Source organism: Neomonachus schauinslandi, chromosome 6, assembly GCF_002201575.2.
Source record: "Neomonachus schauinslandi chromosome 6, ASM220157v2, whole genome shotgun sequence".
Classification (NCBI taxonomy): domain Eukaryota; kingdom Metazoa; phylum Chordata; class Mammalia; order Carnivora; family Phocidae; genus Neomonachus; species Neomonachus schauinslandi.
Genome location: NC_058408.1, coordinates 65,763,199 through 65,782,485, shown reverse-complemented (window position 1 = coordinate 65,782,485; position 19,287 = coordinate 65,763,199). Strand labels below are relative to the sequence as shown.

Sequence of the window (19,287 nt, the reverse complement as noted above, 5' to 3'; positions counted from 1 at the left end):
GAGGTGGCCTTCAGTGTGGGGCTCCTGCTTCTTTCTGCCATTTGTGTCTGAGACAAGAACCAAGCCTGGCCCTGAGGGGCTAGGCTTGCTGGTGCTGGGAAGCTGATGCTTAGTGCAGGTAACTTGAGAGCTTTCCAGAAGGGGCAGTCTGGCCAGATGGCCTTTGAGAACCCTGCCAGCTCCAGAATTTCTATGACTCATGATTTCTGCAACCAGGTGGACACACTTTTCAGGGCATGAACCTTGCCGTGTCTCCAGGAGACTGTTGATTTAAAATGTTGATTTACTCCAAATCAAAACCTCAATGAGATACCACCTTAACGCAGTCAGAATGGCTAAAATTAACAAGTCAGGAAACGACAGATGTTGGCGGGGATGCGGAGAAAGGGGAACCCTCCTACACTGTTGGTGGGAATGCAAGCTGGTTCAGCCACTCTGGAAAACAGTATGGAGGTTCCTCAAAAAGTTGAAAATAGAGCTACCATACGATCCAGCAATTGCACTACTGGGTTTTTACCCCAAAGATACAAATGCAGGGATCCGAAGGGGTACGTGCACCCCGATGTTTATAGCAGCAATGTCCACAATAGCCAAACTGTGGAAAGACCCAAGATGTCCATCGACAGATGAATGGATAAAGAAGATGTGGTATATATATACAATGGAATATTATGCAGCCATCAAAAGGAATGAAATCTTGCCATTTGCAATGACGTGGATAGAACTGGAGAGTGTTATGCTGAGCGAAATAAGTCAATCAGAGAAAGACATGTATCATATGATCTCACTGATATGAGGAATTCTCAATCTCAGGAAACAAACTGAGGGTTGCTGGAGTGGTGGGGGGTGGGAGGGATGGGGTGACTGGGTGATAGACGTTGGGGAGGGTATGTGCTATGGTGAGCTCTGTGAAGTGTGCAAGACTGTTGAATCACAGATCTGTACCTCTGAAGCAAATAATACATTATATGTTAAAAAAAAAAGAAGAAGATAGCAGGAAGGGAAGAATGAAGGGGGGGAAATCGGAGGGGTAGACGAACCATGAGAGACGACTGACTCTGAAAAACAAACTGAGGGTTCTAGAGGGGAGGGGGGTGGGAGGATGGGTTAGCCTGGTGATGGGTATTGAGGAGGGCAATTCTGCATGGAGCACTGGGTGTTATGCACAAACAATGAATCATGGAACACTACATCTAAAACTAATGATGTAATGTATGGGGACTAACATAACAAATACAAAAATTAAAAAAAAACTAATGATGTAATGTATGGTGATTAACATAACATAATAAAAAAAATAAAATGTTGATTTACTGATGTGGGGGCAGATTTCTTAACTGCTTTTCTCTCAGCCTCCTGGGCAGCAAGGAAAGGGCCGGAGCCTGCGGTCAGGCCAGGGTGGAAGGGCCAGCACCTGATGTCTTTGGGACTTTTGGGAGATTTCTCCTCCTTGCTGAGCTCTCTCCCCCCAGTGAACGGGGATGGCACCTGTTGTGGGAGGGCAGGGGAGTCGTGTAAAGTGACAGGCACACAGACGGGACTGTAAATGGTTGCAGCTTGTGACTAATACGATTGCACTGGAATAGTAAACGTGAAATGCAAGTGTTTTGAAAGATGAAGAGGGTGAAAGCTGATGAAAAGCATTTTGAGAGTGGGGGCTCTTCCGTGGACTCAGTGGCACCCAGACTGTGTATCAGACTCTCAGGAGTGGTTTGGATGTTGAACTGAGCCATGGAAGGCATGGGACATGTTGATCCTGAGAGCTGGTGGGACTCTGTCGTCAGGAACAGGAGTGTGTTTTGAGCTGGCTCTGGGGTAGTCCAGCCCCAGGCACACCACCTGACACGTGGTTGGCACCCAGGGCTGTTTGTGGGGTGCCTGAACTAATTATGTTAGAAGAATGATCTGGAAATTATTCTAGAATACAGCCCGCCCCTCTTCCCAACCCAGCGATTTGCCTTTTAATTTATTTTTTTAAGATTTTATTTATTTATTTATTTGTCAGAGAGGGAGAGAGAGAGAGCATAAGCAGGGCGAGCGGCAGGCAGAGGGAGAGGCAGGCTCCGGAGTGCGATGCGGGGCTCCATCCCAGGGCCCTGAGCTGAAGGCAGACGCTTAACTGACTGAGCCGCCCAGGCACCCTGCGATTTGCCTTTTAAAAAATGGCCCCTGTATTCATTTCCTGTGGCTGCTCTGACAAATTACCACAAACCCAGCGGCTTGAAACACTGCAGATTTACTATTCGACAGTTCTAGAGTTCAGGAGCCCGAGGTGGGACGTCAGCAGGGCCCGTCCTTTCTGGAGGCTCCAGGGCAGAAGTGACCCTCGCTTTCCTGGCCTCCAGGAGGCGGCCTGCCTCCCAGGGCTGTGGGTCCTGCCCCCACCTGCCTGACACCTGCACCGCAGCCTCTGCTTCTGTTACACCGGACCTGCCCGCCTCCTCCCATATGGACCCCGGGATGAATTGGGCCCATCTTGATAATCCCATCATCTTTTTTTTTTTTTTTAAGATTTTATTTATTTGACAGAGAGATAGAGCACAAGTAGGCAGAGCGGCAGGCAGAGGGAGAGGGAGAAGCAGGCTTCCCGCTGAGCGGGGAGCCCGATGCGGGACTCGATCCCAGGACCCTGGGATCATGACCTGAGTGGAAGGCAGACGCTTAACGACTGAGACACCCAGGCGCCCGATAATCCCATCATCTTAAGGATCTTTGCCTGAATCCCATGTGCAAAGCCCCCTCTGCCACAGAAGCTGACATCGTCACTTGTTGCAGGGCTCAGAGCATGGACATGTCTGTGAGGTCATGACCCAGCCTGCCACATTTCAACACAACCCTTTAAATACTTGATTTCACTTTAAAGGAAACTTCTCGACCACAGCTCCAGGGTCCCCACCCAGGGTCCTGTCCACCTTCCTGGGTGACAGTGCAGTGACACTGGTCGTTCATGTGGTCACGATCAGTCTGGGTGTCGGTGGGGAAGGAGTCGGGGGTTTGGAGGCGGGAGCCTCCCACAAGGGCTTGGAGTTGGGCTGGAGAGAAGAGGCATGTGTGTGCCAGAGACGTGCAGGGCAGGATCTGGTCGACCTGGAAGATGAGGGCAGCGAGGGAAGACTCCCCGAGAGCTAAGAGTCAGCTCAAGTCCTCGAGTAAATGTGGTGTGTCCGTACATTTCAGGTACTTCGCCTCTCCTTCTTAGATTGGATGTCCTAACAGTTTATGCCGTGATCTCCAGGTGAGAATCAGGTTATAGGGTGGTTCAGGAGCAGGCCTGCAGTGGCCGGCTGGTCAGGGCAGAGCTGACTCCCAGGCCGTGAGGCTGGCCTCACGCACACAGGGCTCCCCTGTCTGCAAGTCGGGTGAGGTGCAGTTGAGATGTGCAGAAGCCCAGGGCCGGGCTTGCTTGCCGTGGCTTGGTGCTCGCTTGGCACTGGTGTGAGTAGAGGCTGGATGGGAGGCCCGGGTCCTCACTGTGACACCTCCAGCCTCAGGCCCAGGAACTTGGGCATCTCGTGTTGACCCTTTAGACAGCTAGGAGCCATTTAGCAGGGGGTTAGCATGATGAAGTGGATTGGGGAAGATTATTCTGGTGGTAGAGTGTGCCATGGCCTGCAGAGAGGTCATCATGGGGATCAGAGACCCCCTCCCCCCTCCCCGAACTGCCCGTTCCTCCCATAAAATACCAGTGAAGGCTTCCTGTTTTCTCCTCTGGGAGTGGCATTGGCTGTGGTAAGGATCACCAGCGGGTGTTTCTTTCTAGCCTCCAAGCGGGCCCCTGGCACCACAGCATCAACAAACCACATGGTCCCCGGGAGAGGGCGAGACTGCCCTCCCTGAGTCCGATGAGGTACTGTACCCAGCCTGAGCACTCGGATATAAATAAGTGGGATTGTCTACACCACTGTCATTCGTGAACCCTCTGGTCTCCCTGAGGCTGAATCTCCTTCTAGAGCGTCTCTGCTCACAGTGATGAACGCTTACTGTGTGCTAGTCCCTCGGGGCCCTGAGTGCTACTGTATGGATTACCTGACCCACTCCTGTGGGGAAACTGAGGCACAAAGAGACACTTCGGTGACTTTAGTTCAGCAGCAGAGTCAGGATTTGAACCCGGGGTGCCTGGCTCCGGAGCATCTTGATGAGATAAGCACTGTTTTTAGGTTTTAAGCAGAAAACTTTGGGGAGTTTTTTTAATTTATTTTTTGAAAGAATTTTATTTATTTGACAGAGCACAAGCAGAGGGAGAGACAGGGAGAAGCAGGCTCCCTGCTGAGCAAAGAGCCCCATGTGGGACTTGATCCCAGGACCCTGGGATCATGACCCGGGCCACCCAGGCGTCCCTGGGGAGTTTTTAGTCAGAAAATGAAATTGCTGTCAGGACCCCATGCTTGGCAGGTGGGCATTTAAAAGGCCCGTTTGTAGTCAGTCCCGTTTGCTCACCAGAAGGAGGAGGGGCCGCTCAGGATCCCCTATGCCCCCCCTGCCCCCCTCCCCCCGTGCTCCGGAGCCCTGGGCATCCTTGGGGCGGGGGGAGCTTCTCCTGCTTCTGTGAGCCACCCATCCCCCAGCCTGGTGCCCATCTGGGGGCAACACTCCGGGAAGCCTAAGACTGTCTTAATCTCCCAGCAGGCGGGGAGTGGAGGCTTACCGTCTAAGGTACCCGAACAGTCTTCAGCTTGTTTTCTCCTCTTACCTGTCTGGCTCCTGAGCTGATAGACTCAAGTCCTTCCTGGCTCCAGTTCTTACAAGCTGTGTGACTTTGGCCAAGTTATGGAACCTCTCTGTGTCTTAGTACCTTCATTTCAAACATGGACATAGTAACAGCACCTAGCTTATAAGAATAATTGGGGAACACTTAGCTCACAGCCTTGGCAGACAATAAAATCTCAGGAAGTAACAGCAGCTGTGGTTAGTGCCCTGCAGCTTGGAGACATCTGGGGACGCGGTGAAACTCACTGGAGGAGAGTGTCCGAGTGTCTGCTGTCCAGCAAGCCCTTGTGTGTGCTAGCACACGAGTGTGCGCTTCTCACCAGCTCCGAGAAAGAGCCCTCAGGTCTGGAAGCAGCTTCCGAGGGAACAGGACATCCTCAGCCTGGAAGATGCGCCGAGGCCCTGAGGCTGGCTCCTTTCCTCACCATGCAGGACTCTGCTGGCAAAGGGGACTTCCTGGTCGGCGTGCGGTCTGGGGGGTTCTGGGGGTGACTGGCAGCTGTGGGGACTGCAGAGCCCTAATGGACGGGAAGGTGACTCTCCAGGCCCGGCTGCTGGTATCGGACGACAGGGGCTGTTTGTCTCTGTCTCTTCCTGGTCCTTCCTCGTGTATTCAGTTGCCAGCACATGAGGCTGTTTCTGAAGCCACTGGCAAGACGCTGGGGGGCCCTCACCGGCCCGAGGCCTGGAGCCCCTGCGAAAGTCCAATGCTGGCCCCTGGGCATGATTTGAAAGGCCAAGGCGAAGGGCACAGCCACAGAAGTTCATGGATTTGGGTCCCGAGGTTTGAGTCTCTCTGACTTACACCTCTGGTGTTTCCTTTTACTTGGAGTAGAAGGAAAGAAGAAAAATTTTAAGCACCATAAAGGAACTTTTCAGGGCCCATGCAGGCTGGAAATTGAGAATGTTCCAGCCCAAAGTAAAGCTTATTCTTGGCTGGGAGGGGGCAGAAGGTCACAGGCACCCCCACCCTGGGGCCTCCGGAAAAGGACATTCAACAGCCCTGTGGGAAGTGACAGTCCTGAGGGCCTGTGGTGGTCCTGTGGCTCCTTGTCTTTAAGCTCATTCGTTTCTTTTCTAGCTTCTTGAGGCAGTAACAGGAAAAGAAAGGGCAGGTGGAGGGTTTCCACTGATGGGCCGATCCAGGCTTTGGGGAAGCGCAGCACTCTGCTCCCTTTCCCCCTCATCCTCCAGAACAGGGGATCTCGAGGTGGGGTTCCAGCGTGAGCAGCGGCAGCACCTGGAAACGTGTGAGTCGGGCGGGTTTCCAGGCCCACCCCAGACCTACAGACCCAGAGCCTGAAGGCGGGCCCAGCAGTCTGGGCTTTCACAAGCCTCCTGGGGGACTCTGCTGCCCACTAAAGCATGGGCACCCTGCCTCCTACCAGGCCTCCCAGGGGCCTCTGATTCCGAATCTAGATTAAAGCTGCAAGCAGGTGTGAGCCCGTCCCAGCTTTCTCAAGCCTTCAAGGGAGCAGCTGAGTTCATTCTGTTTCCTGAGTATTTATGACCCGCCTGCTGTGTGTTGAGCACGAAGCTTGGCATTGGAAACACGGAGAGGGGGAAGACAGGTGTGGTCCTTGCCCTGCTCTGGCTGACAGCCCCTTGGGGGAGGAGACAGTGACTCAGGCAGATTTACAGCAGGCACTGCTACACCGGGGGGGGGGGGGGGGACGGGCGGGGGGGCGGTGGTGGGAAATGCGTGCCTGGGTTTTTGGGGTGGGACATGTTGGAGGAGGGTGTCCCAGAAGAGGTGGTGTTTGGGCCAGGAGCCAGGAGCTGGGGGGTGGGGGGAAGAAAGTGTGATCCTCTGCTGAGGCTGGCGGGAGAGCTGGGCTGGCCTGACTGGGACACAGTGAGTGGAGGGAGCAAGGAGAGGAACTGGGGTGCAGGGAGGCCAGGTCACTAGAGTCCTTTCAGCCCCTTAGGGATCTCAGAGAGCTCAGGAAGCTCGGAGTGGTTTGGGAGTGGGGGCCAGGGACTAGGGGCAGGCGGGCTAGCTAGGGGCTGGGGAAGTCATCCTGCTAGGAGTGGCCAGGGAGTCAGCGGAGGTGAGGACGGGTTTGAGAGAAGTGGGTGGTGGCCCCATTCCTCAGGATGGGGAGCCCGGGAGGGAAGCGTGGGGGTGGTGAGGGCCATTTGATGCCAGTGGGACTTGGGGGTGACGTGTGGGGCAAATGGCTGGATGAAACTTCACACACTCCCCAAGACAAAGAGCTTTCTGTGCAGCTTCCTTTGGGGTCCTTCGCCCAGCCATCCTGAGGCTTTGGGGCTGCTCAGGAAATAGAGCTACCCGGCTTTGGTCAGACGGGGCTGCTTGGTCACGCCACGATTTAGAGCCATGAAGGGGATCCAACCCTGGCTTGCTGTCCCCTTGAGCGGAGAGACGAGTGACAGATGGTGAGCTCGTGTCCTGAAAGCCCGGGGAAGGTCAGAGAGTGAGGAGTCAGTAGGAGCATTCTCGGAGCTTGGGGACTGTTTTCCAGCCTCTGTACCTGGGAGTGCTAAGCTGGGTCGATTCCTGTTCTCTCTCGATAAGCTCTTTATTTACGTCCTTTATAGAGGTTTAGCATGTTAGGACCAGAAAAGGGGAGCCACCCAAAGCCCTCTCCTACTGGAGTGGGACGAACTGGAGAGTGATGCACTTAGTCGCATAGACTGCAGCCCTGGTAGAGCTGGACCCCATGTCCCTGCTCCTAGGACTCTTTTCTGGGGGTCCGCAGCCTCCTCTGCACCTGACCCTCGTGTGTCAGCCCCCGTTGGCCTCTGGCTCTCTCCCTGGTGTCTGATCCAGTATAGAAGTGTCTGCATGGCACCACAGCTGTGGGTGCCCAGAGGCCTGCAGGGACTAGCCTAGAGCACCGGGAGGAGACCTTTGTGAACAAGTGATGCATCTCTGAATGCCTTTTTGTTTTGGTGCTAGTCCCTAGTAGGCACTCCCAACGGGAGTGCTGCCCCCACTCACATCTCTTTGTTCACCCAGCACTTTTGGCTGTCCCCTCCTCGGGGGAGAGTGGTGGCACCGGGGCCTTCTGGGGCTCAGGGCTCACCTACCAAGTAGGCAGAGAGCCGGGCGCTCAGTTGCTCTGCTCCTTTTGGGCGGGGTCCGAAAACCTGCTCAGCGGCCAGTGGGATGGAGTGCGGTGGGGAGAGGGGTCGAATACTTGTAGATACTTATAGATGAATCCTGGTGCAGATCAGGTTTTGTTTTTTAAACAGTTTATTTTAGAGAGAACCACTAGGGGTGTGGGGTGGGGGTGGCAGAGGGAGAGGGAATCCCAAGCAGGCTCCATGCCCATCGCGATGCTCAATGTGGGGCTTGATCCCAGGACCCTGGGATCATGACCTGAGCCAGAGGCAGACGCTTCACCTACTGAGCCACCCAGGCACCCTGGGGCTTTTGCTTTATTTATTTAAGATCTTGATGAAACGCCTCCTCCTATAGCTGTGTGCCTGGTTCTAGTGCACTCCTGCAGGGGGTTTGCCGCAAATTTCAGGGTAGCTGAATTCTGAGTTCCATTGGGATTCTGGTGCCTCAGATCCGTGAGACCCACTTTTTGAAAACCAAAGGGGAGAAAAGTTTTGGAAAGGTAGTGCCTTCTGTCTGTCCTTCCTCTTCCTGATGCCCCTTGAGGGTAGACACACCTTTGCAAAAAAAAAAAAAAAGCACCTGGTGTTGATTAGGTGTGAACGGCTGACTTTGCACTGAGTGGAGCAGCATCAAAGTGGGGCAGGCCTGGGTATCCACGTGTGAATCTGCTCACAAATGACTGAGTGTTGATTCGTAGCATCTGTTGATTTGAGGAAAGCAGGTTTTGCCTCACAGCGAGCAGGAAGGTGGGATCTCTGTGATGTTATTTCCACCTGGATGGGGCCTGCCTGGCAGAGTAGCTGGCTGGAGTCCCCCTCTTCCCCTCCCGGGTGCCCGCTGGCTGGGGTCAGACTCGTGCCCATCGTGACTTTGCTGGGGACGAGGACGCAGCTGGTCGCATGAAAGGCATAACTAATTAGTTTTTATAAAGATTTAGTTATTTATTTGGGGGGGGCGAGGGTCGGGGGCAGAGAGAGAATCCCAAGCAGACTCCCTGCTGAGTGTGGATCCCGACATGGGGCTCACTCAATCCCAGGACCCTGAGATCATGACCTGAGCTGAAACCAAGAGTTGCACGCTTAACTGAGCCACCCAGATGCCCCATAGCTAGTTTTCAGTGTGTACTGGTTTTAGATGACTTACCCAGTTGCCACTTTGAAAGTAGTATACATCAACTAAATGAATCAGGAATATACTGGAAGAGACCATAGTTACTCGTATCTCCCAAATGCAGGAATTAAAAAAAAACTTTGGCCAGGGGCGCCTGGGTGGCTCAGTCGTTAGGCGTCTGCCTTCGACTCAGGTCATGATCCCGGGGTCCTGGGATCGAGCCCCGCATCGGGCTCCCTGCTCCGCGGGAAGCCTGCTTCTCCCTCTCCCACTCCCCCTGCTTGTGTTCCCTCTCTCGCAGTGTCTTTCTCTCTGTGTCAAATAAATAAAATCTTTAAAAAAAAAAAAAAAAAAAACTTTGGCCAATTTAGCATTTTTTTCTCAGGAAATTTTTTTTTAAAGATTTTATTTATTTATTTTGACAGAGACAGCGAGAGCGGGAGCACAAGCAGGGGGAGTGTGAGAGGGAGAAGCAGGCTTCCAGCCGAGCAGGGAGCCCGATGCGGGGCTCGATCCCGGGACCCTGGAATCACGACCTGAGCCGAAGGCAGACAGTTAACGACTGAGCCAGCCAGGCGCCCCTCTCAGGAATTTTTTCTAAAGTGTCCTTGTGAAGTGAGTGTAATCCGTCCCGTCTGGGGGCGGTGATCAATGCTGCCACGCTCAGGAGCTGGGGAGTGAGGACTGGACTCCAGTGGGTCCCAGGACTGCGTCTGCAGCGCGCAAGACTGGAAGTTGGCTTTCCAGTTTGAGCGTCCGTGGATCGGTGTGGTGGGCCAGCGCCGGCAAGGCAGACCGACTGGCCCCACATCACTTCTCAGCTCTGCTCTAGTGATGCTTTCGTTCATGCTTATAACTTGGGTGAGAAATCCAGGGAGAATTAATTTTCAGCTTGGAAACAAAGTCTGAATTAAATAGGTCTCAGGAGGGTCTCAGGAGGGTATCCGTTAGCAGACAAGCTGAGGCTTGGGAATTATCAGAGCCTGCGGCCTGTGGGAGGCTCCTGCCTTGGTTAGCTGGATTGGATTGAGAGGTGAGTAAGGGGAAGGCCTAATTTGGGGGACCTGGGGACCGTGGGATATGGGGGATACCCTGGGGCCACCAGCAAAGGTCCTTTTGAACAGGTGTGGCTGGGGCCTGGTCTCCATCCACCCTTGTATGTCCCTAACGTGTCCTTCAGAAACCTCTCTCCCTGGTGTCTGCGGGCTGACCAGCAGGGGTGCTACGTCCAGCATGTCTACGTGTTGGGGGTGGGGCCAGGGGGCTGGGCAGTTTGAGCGCCGGCAGCAGCCCTGTGTGAGCTCTGGTTATGGGCTGTCTCCCGAGTCCTAGCCATTGGGTCTGTGGGGCTCACCCTTGTTTATTGCCATAAAGTCCAGGATCCCAGGTCAGAGCCCATGGTGTGAAATTGCAGCAGGTGGTGGGCCCGGCTAGCCCCTCCCCTTCGTCTCTTTCAAGGGTATGGTCACCTTCCAGAAACCTTGGCTTTGATGAGGGTGTAGGCAGCCCATTTGTGCCTGAGCGGGGCCCCGTCCCTGTGGGTGTGCCTTGAAGCCAGTGGGCCAAGTGTTCGGGGAGGCAGTGTGGTGTGGTGGGCACAGAGCAGGGGAGGGCCGGGATCGCACCCCAGGGCCACCATTCAGTACACCATTCAGGATTGTTAACCGCTGTGGCTTTGGTTTTCTCCTTTGTGAAGTAGGAGCAATGAGACCCGTGTCACCAAGTTGGAGAGTGGAGAGCACCTGGGGTCTGGTGGCACCTGTGACCGTGACGGTGAGGGCCTGTGACCACGGGTCCTCTCTGCTCTCCAGGCTCCGGTGCCTTCGTTCTCCTTGTAAATATGAGTAGCTGCACTGTTCCCTAGCTCAGGGTCCCTACAGGACTCCTGGGCCGACCCGGGCTGCTCCCCTGTGATGGGTAGGTGGGAGGGAGCCAGCCGTCTTCAGAAGCCCCTGGAGCTGTGGTTGAGGTCTTCAGAGTCGGCGCCTCCCTTCCCTCGTGTGAGGAGAATTCGGAGTCCGCAGGCATCTGTGTGCCCGCAGCCTCCCTGCTGCTGGCCCAGGCCCTGCATCCAGGGTGTACCTGGCCTTCCTGGGCTTCCCCCCACAGCCTCGCCCCTCCTCATAGTGGGTCCCAGTTCCTCCCTGCCTTGGCCAGAGTGCTCCCCGGCTGCTTCTCTGGGGCCCCCTGCTGCTCCCTTTCTTTCTGTGGGTTTTCTTCAGCCCCAGCATGTCCCTGGGACCCTATCCTGCCGCTCCCAGCACGCAGTCCCATGTAGGCTGTAGGAGATACTTGGGGGACCGGCCGCACATGCTCCCCTGGGAGGCAGTGCTGGGTACAGTGCTTTCTGCCTCTATGGCCCTGACCGACATGAAGAAACACATTTTACACTGTGACCGAGTGGAGGGAAAAGTACAGGTGCACACAGGGAAAACAAGTATCAGGAGAGAGTCCCACCCACAGTGTGCTCTGATGCCTCCCTGGCTGTCCCGCATCTTGCTCCTCTTGGTTTTCGTGCCGGTTGGGACTTCCCAGATGGATGGCACTGGACTGCGGTTTGCAAACCACACGGCTTGGGAACTCGTGGAGCCTGAGGGTGGGGAGGGGCCTCTGCACGTCCCTGGGCCTGTGGGTGTCTGTCAGAGGCCCGCCCAGGCAGAGCAGGGGCAGCTGGGTGGGGACGGGCAGCCTCTAAGGGGCTGGGGTCGTTGGGGTTGGGGCGCCCTGGGCCCTAGAGGGAGGCGCTTCTGGAGCGGATGCTCCCTCCCCAACCAAGTTTGGGTCCAGGGAAAAGAGCACTGGACTAAAATCAGGGCATCTGGCTTCACGTCCCCCTTCTGCCACTTGGGCTACTCACTTCACCCCTCCACACCTCGGTGTCTCACGAGGTGGCTGTGGGGCCCCCAGCGCTGGCTCCACGGAGCCTTTGGTTCTGCTCCATGCCTGGGCAGGACAGGGTGGGGGGCCACCCAGGGCCGACCTTGAGCCCTGGCCCTCCCTCGCTGTCCTGTCTCTCAGTCAGCCTGTATCAGAGGGGGTCTGGTGGAAGAACCAGACCTCCCGATGCCTCTACCCAGACCTCGGGGTGGAGCTGCTCTGTGTGAGTGTGGAGCACCCCCCGACTGGCCCGTTCTCTTGCAGCCCTCCAGGATGGCTGCCATGCTGGGGGACGCCATCATGCTGGTCAAAGGCCTTGCCAGGCTGACCCAGGTGGCCGTGGAGACCCACCTGCAACGCCTGGGCCTCGGTGGGGAGCTCCTCGTGGTGGCCAGGGCCCTGCAGTCCACAGCTGCAGAGCAGATGGGCTTGGTCTTGGGGAAGGTGCAGGTAAGGAGGCCGTCGGGAGGGGGCGTCAGGAGGGGCTGGCCTGGAGCTCTCGTCGAGGCAGGGGTGTGGGGGGGCAAATCAGGACGCAGCCGGGGGGCTGGCTCAGGGGACCTGCTGTCCTTCTGGGTGTGGTGGGGTCCCGGCGTGGGGCTGTAGCCCTGTGACTCGAGTTGTCGCTCAGGAAGCCTCATGAAGCTGGGACAGCCCCTGGGAACCAGTGGCCTAGGCCCCAGTTCACTGGCCCTGGGGCACAGGCCACACTCTGCTGGCGCAGTCCCATCCTGCTCCCCACCCCCCACCTGGCCCTCTGTTCCTGGGCCTCTACTGAACGTGCTCAACAGAGGCCTTTTTTTTAATTGTTATGTTAATCCCCATACATTACATCTTTAGTTTTTGATGTAGTGTTCCACGATTCATTGTTTGTGCATAACACCCAGTGCTCCATGCAGAATGTGCCCTCCTCAATACCCATCACCAGGCTAACCCATCCTCCCACCCCCCTCCCCTCTAGAACCCTCAGTTTGTTTTTCAGAGTCCATCGTCAACAGAGGCCTTTTTAATTTCAGAAATTAAAAAACAAACAAAGCAGCATCCACCTTTGTTCTTAGGGAGGCAGCTGCCGGGAGCCTGTGTTTCCTTCCCTGAAACAGTTTCTTTAAAAGCCTGAGCACCTTCTCCACTGTTTATCTGATTTATCTTGTCGGGTCGGTTTTGGTACAAACGTGGCAGAAGGTACCCTGTGTGTAGGCTGAGTGTGCATGTGTCCCTGGGCGTTACGCCGCAGTGTCAAGCTGTCCCGGGGCCTGTGTGCCCAATGTCCTTACTGACGTGCCAGCCGAGCCAGGGTCGCACTCCCAGCTTCATTTCCGCGGGGCTCCGGGCGTGGACTCGGGGGCTTGGCTCCTTTCCGGGGAGCGCTGGCGCAGCTTCACCGCCTGCCTCCCTCGCCCTCCTGCCCTGTTCCAAGCCCCCGGCCCAGTGGGAGGGTCCAAAGCACGTGTGCGTGCGGAGAGGCAGCTGTCAACAGGGTTTGCCACAGCGGAGGGCAGAGCACCGTCCCACCTGGGTGTCACCGTGCGAGCCGCCTGCCCCGTTCCTGGGAGCCTGAGAGGGTGGGAAGGGGGCACGGGCACAAGATGCAGATGGTGCCCTGCTAGGAGGCTGTCACCGCCTCCAGGCCTCTGGTCAGGTTTTAGGATTCCCAACCCCTCCCCTTCTGTTCCCTAAGGGTCTGGTGGTGACACCACCTCTCTGTCACTCTATGGAAATGCCTTTAACTTGTAGAAGTCTCAACCCCATGATGCCGCCCCCAGCCTGGCTGCTGTCCTGGGCATCACCCCTTCTCAGATGGGGAGACTGGTCCTTGACTTCTGAGTGACTCCCAGGTGCCTTCCTGGTGCGGAGCCATCCCCTTCCTGGTGGGTGTCTTGTCTGTGAAACACCGGCGAGTGAGAGTGTGCCAGGCCTGGGGGACCTTCTGAGAGGCGAGTGGGGGGACAGGCCAGGGCATCTCCAGCAGGGTCCTCGGAGGGAGGAGGGAGTGTGGGTCCCACCACGAAGGAGGCACTGAGCAGGGTGAGGGGCCTTCGTGTGCTCCTGTTCTTTCCCTAAAACTTAGATCGTTGGGGCCTCCTCCTCTCTGAGGGGACGGAGGCCACATAATCCAGAAATGTCTCTCCCTCCACACCTTCAAGGGCTTCATTCACTTACTCACTGAGCTTGGGGTCCCTCAGGTCACGCAGGGCCAGGGGGCCGTGGCTGGGAGTTCTGGGGCAGCAGGAGGCCCCACGGGGCTCCCATGGGCCCTCCCATGAGCCCTCCCGGCTTCCCTGGTTCTGGCACGTCCCCGGCACCCAACACGTCCCCGGCACCTGACATGTGCTTGCCAAATTCAAGTGCGGGTCGCTTGTGCATGGAGCCAAGGTTCAGCAGGGCCAGCGGTCCAGGCTCTGCCAGGCTTTTACCAGTTCTCCCAGCCTCAGTGTTCCCTTGATGAAATGACAGTGACGGCCAGTCTCTTTTTTCCCCTGGAGGGCAAGTCCCTTCTTGGACCCCCAAGCCGCTGTGAGGAGGCTGTGGGGCTGCCGCTGGTTTGCAGCGCCCGCAGGCGCCCTGTGTGTGCCCCGAGCCCACCCCTGCAGCCTCAGGAGCAGCGCCATTCCCCCGGCCTGTCTGTGGCCCACACAGCTCTATTTCCAGATGAGGTGGCAGAGACGGGGCAGGAACTGGCTCAAGGTCACTCAGGGTTTGAATGCAGCAGGAACCTGGGCCTGCAGTTGTGGTCTGTGTGACCATTACAGCGAAAGCGTGGCACTTCCCTCCTGGCCTGTCCCCATACCCCCAGCTCCCAGGGACGGCAGGCCAGCCCTCATGAGAGCCTCTTAGAGGAAGGGCCAGGGGTGAGGTGCTGGCCTGGTGTGGCGGGTCAGTCCTGTCGGCAAGTGGCCCTCGCTGGTCTGGTTGGCCTTTTACTTTTCCGAGCTGTCTGCTGGCCTGGCTCACTCCCCAAAGCCCTGATTTACAGGTGAGGAACTTGCTGCCTGTAGTGTGGCGGTCACTCCCCTGGGCCTGGCGAGGCTCCCAGCAGGTGCTCTGTGATTGTCCGGCTTCCCTGGAACCACAGAGTGGGGCCTCTCAGGAGCAGGGCCGAACCTGGGTCTCCTGGCTTCGGGCTGGGAAGGTGCTCCCCTGCAGATCTGGCTGAGGGCCGCCTTCCTGGTGGAACGTGTGGCTCCCTGTGCAGGGGGCGGGGGTGGACACAGGGAGGAGGCCCAGGCGGGCCTTTTGCTCTGCTCATGCTGGCTTTTGCTCCCCACAGGGTCAGGATAAGCGCGAGGAGCCTTATGCTGAGAACTTCGAAGACCCGGAAGCAGAGTTCTCTGGGCCTCAGACTGTGGGGGCTCGCACAGATTTCTCTGCAGCCTCCTTCCCTGACTGGTCACCCCCTCCATCCTGGGATCACACTGGCAATGAGGGCCCGGCTCCTGCCTACGTGACCAGTGGACCCTTTAGGGAAGCTGGGCTCTCAGGCCAGGCCACCTCCCCTCTGGGCACCGTCACCGGGAGGCTCTTTGGAGACCCCAGACACCCACTTTCTACCATGGGCCTTCCACGAAGGTTCTTCCACCAGGACCAGCCCCCCGTGAGGGGCCTCACCACGGAGGACATTGAGAAGGCCCGGCAGGCCAAGGCTCGCCCTGAGAGCAAGCCCCACAAGCAGATGGTGCGTCCTGGAGGGCCTGGTGGAGTGGGGCTGGGTTGGCTGCCGCTCCTGGTGGTGCTGGTGTCAGGCCCTCCTCTGGGGACATTCTCCGGATGCTGTGGTCTGGCGTTTTCAGGGACCCAGGCCCCCTTTTGGTGGACTAAGCTGCCAGGTGGAGCAGCCACTTTTGGGGGTGGAGCGGGGCTGTGGGGGGGCCGCGTGAACCCCTACAGGCTGGTCCTGTCCCCATTTGCCGATTCCGTGAGGTCTCTTTCCTTGCTTCCTCTAGCTCAGCGAGCATGCTCGGGAGCGGAAGGTGCCAGTTACACGGATTGGGCGGCTGGCCAACTTCGGAGGTAAGGTGGCCGTGTGCGCCTGTGCTGCCTCACCTGTCCTGGCCCGCCAGCCCTGGCCAAGTGGAGCTGGGACCACTGTGGGGCCCGCATGGAGGTGGGAGAGGGTGGGGACCTGAGGTGTCCCGTGGAGGCCATCAGCGCCTGCCTGAGCTGCTCCTGACCCTTCTCCCTGGGGGATGATCCAGTGACGGGATTCCGCTCTGCCTCTGCTCACCCCCGGGGGTAAGCGTGGCCACACTCGGGGGATCGTGTCTGTGGCACCAGCCTTTTCCTCCTGCCGCTGAGCCCTGCTGCCGGGAGGGGCCGGGCAGTGAGCTGACATTCCTCACAGGGGTGGTGAGCTCCTGGAGTGGTTTTTGCCCCTGACCGGCTTCGCAGGGACTCGTGGGCTGGACCCCCACAGGCTGGCAGGGTGTCAGTGGAGGGCTCACGAGGTGCTGGGGCCTTGAGTTGCTGTCAGAAAGTCTGTGTGGTTGGGAGCTCTGTCCTTTTCATTGGAGCTTTGAGTAATTCTGTGTCCAGTACACCTGTGCTGAGTCGAAAGGTAATTTTGGAGTGAAGCACTTGTACCTGCTTTTATGACCTCACGTTGTCCTTTCCATTCCCAAGCAAGATGCAGGTCACTGTGTGTGTCTGAGCCGTGACCTGCTTGCCTCGCGTTTGGCTCGTGTGGGCTTCTAAGTGTCCCTCCAGTGTACCGGCCGTCACGCACACTGTGCTCTGCAGCCTCTTCTCCCAGATGACATCCTGCTCCTCGTTTGGGGTTGGCTCTGTGCCCTACCCACCCCCGCACCCCCGCCCCCGGTAGCCTGGCCCTTGGAGCTGGACCCATGTGTGGGCTCTGACACCGAGTGATACCGAGTGAAGCCGGGCTTCCCCATGTGCAGAGCCCACTACGTTCATTGGATGGAACTTTCTCGAAGCTTTTGTTCCATCATTGCTATCTTCAGATTTGGCATCTGCTGCTACTTAGCTGTTCCAGAGTCCAGCCTAAAGTACCCCCCGCTGCGTTTTAGGACACAGTTATGGCTTTATTTCCTTTTGTGGGCTTGCATTCAACCAGTGCCTCACAGAACATTGTAACTGCCTGGGACGCCACTCCCGGGATGAGTTTGAGAATCCGAGCTCTGGCGGCCTCCGTGGGTCCTTACTCGGCAGGAGCCTGGGCACGTCCCTGCTTCGCACAGAGGCTGCTGGGTGGGTGCGTTGATTACTGAAGTGTTGCGCGGAGGCCCGCTCCTCTCCGCGATGAGTTTGAGGCCGGAGCCGTCCCCTCTCACTCTGTGGTCTCTCTCTCTGCAGCCTGCTTCCCTCTGCTCCAGAGGGGGCTCAGCACAGAGGTTTCGCTTGACCCACGGGTTTGGAGTGGAGTAATCCTCTTGGGGTAGGGATGAGGCTAGTAGAGGGTCTGTTTGGGAAGAGTGGTCAGAAAGAAGGTTGTGGTGGTAAACTGAATTTGACGGAATGCCGGGAATTCCTGGGGAGAGGGGCAGGAACCAGGCCCTCGGGGCTGGGGTTGAGGCAGATGAGCAGAGTGGGAGGGGTTATGGGGGAAGGTCTGTGGGGTGCAGGGCTCCCAGCGGGCCAGACGCCGCCTGGTCTGGGGTCAGGGTGAGCAGGTGCTCTGTGCCCTTAGAAGCCACCGGAGCCCCTGCTCACAGCCCCCCGGGGCCTGGAGCCATCCTCGGGGCGCACGCTAGAGGTTTGCCCAGGGCTTGTCAGCTCCTGTGTCGGGCTTTGAGGGGGGAGGGTCTCGGCAGGGAGCAGCCAGGTCTGGGAAGAATGTGCTGTTCTGGCTCCAGATGGCAGTTCTGGGCCTTTAACCTCAACCTGAAATTGTCACGCTCTTCAGCCAGTGTGAAATCAACTAGTGGGTCAGGACCGGCACGTAAAAAACAAATAGAGTAGAATTGAATAGAATATCAGAATTAATGCCATAGATTCTTAGAGCTGTACGTGTTGCCAAAAAACGTTTTTTTTTTTTTCTCCAGAGCTACAAACATCCTGCTTATGTGTGTTGTTCGCGTATTGCGAAGGGTGTGGTTTACTGGTGGGTCGTTGTCTGAACAGAGTGAGGTAACGCTCCTGCTTTGTTCTTCTAGAATACACTTCTGACCTTTCTTCCCCTCATGGGGGTGCAGTGTGGACCGACAGGTGTAGGGATTTTTTGCAGGGGGGGGGGCATGAAGGAAAGGGATTACTCCAGACCGCCCGGGAGGCAGGCTCGCCCTTGAGAAGGTCAGTGGTGGGTATTCAGTTGGTGGACGTGGAGGGGGTGGGAGTCCTGGGTCCACTTTGGCTCGGGGGGCATTATGACTGAGATGTTGTGAGCAGTGCGGTCTGTGGATATTAGGTCCTGTTAAGGAGTGATATGAAAGATGGGATCAGAGTCTGGGTCTGGGGTCAGAACTGGGCTTCAGGTCATCACAGTAGTGGGTTATAATTCCAGCCCGGCTTCCTTGTGATCTTGGGCCCTACTTAGGTTTCTCTTCTTTAAAATAGGGGCTTCTTTTTTTTTTTCTAGAACCAATACATTTTTATTTATTCATTGTACTTTCCCAGGGTAAAGAGAGAAGGGAAAAGGGTCAGCGTATGTGTTACAAACACTAGCAAGTGGGAAAGGAAGTACCGAGCACAGCAGAATCAACCACCCAGTAAACAGTGCTTGGAGGAGGAGTTACTCAAGCCCACGGGGACTCAGTGTCCTCTAGCTCAGAAAGGGGGGGATCGGGGAAAGAGCAGAGTTACAGGCTTTCCTCGCTCCCCTCCACCTGCCCTGTAAATTCAAGATTGCACACAAAGGTGTGGTTTCTGGTGGTTAGCATGGAGCTGCACTCGTCTGTCTCCTGTTAAACGATCTTGTTGCCACTTTGACATGTTTCTTGCACCTGTGTGGAAATTCCTGAGTGACGTGGATGTACGTTCATCTTCCCAGTCTCGGTCCCCCAGCCGTACTTTGTACATGGAAGGCCCGCTGCCCGCCCCCCCCAATGCTTCTGCTTCTCTCTCCCCTAAGATTAGAGATTAAAGTAGGTTTGATCCATCCCAGTACAAGTGTGTTAGTACGAATCACAGCAAGGAATGGTCTTGACACAGGAGATTGGGAACAGAGGTTGGAGTGTTCTTAGCTTCTTCAGGATTTAAGTGTGTGTGTGTGTGAGAGAGAGAGAGAGTGAGGGGGCTTTTTTTGAGGAGGGGGAATAGGGGAGGGGAACCCAAGAGAAAGGATGGTTCAGGACCCCCACACTTCAAGAGGGGTCACCGAGCTGTGGTCCAGATTCTTTTCCTGGTGCAGAACCTTTTGTCAAAGATGCTCTGGCTATTTTTCTCAATACAAAAAAGTTTACAAACGATAAAACCTCAAAAGAATATGGAGAAGACCAACACATATTTGTGAAGTCCTACAAAGCCCCCACAAATACGATCACTGGAGCGGGCAGCAACTGGGGGGAGACAGCCCGGGATCAGACGCATGTCACCCGAGGCACTCTGAT

At 56.6% G+C, this 19,287-nt stretch overlaps 1 protein-coding gene across 2 annotated transcripts in view; it reads left to right on the top strand.

Annotated features, from left to right (window-relative positions):
• Positions 1–19,287, top strand: part of COQ8A (coenzyme Q8A) — a 40,341-nt gene that overhangs the window by 6,898 nt on the left and 14,156 nt on the right. The window contains exons 2-4 of one of the 2 annotated variants that reach the window (XM_021689889.1): positions 12,050–12,235; positions 15,054–15,458; positions 15,727–15,793. In XM_021689889.1, the coding sequence (XP_021545564.1) occupies positions 12,059–12,235; positions 15,054–15,458; positions 15,727–15,793 (649 nt within the window). In that variant the 5' untranslated portion in view covers positions 12,050–12,058. Of the gene's footprint in view, positions 1–12,014; positions 12,236–15,053; positions 15,459–15,726; positions 15,794–19,287 lie in introns of those variants that run through there. The other variant, XM_044916432.1, reaches the window with a different exon arrangement.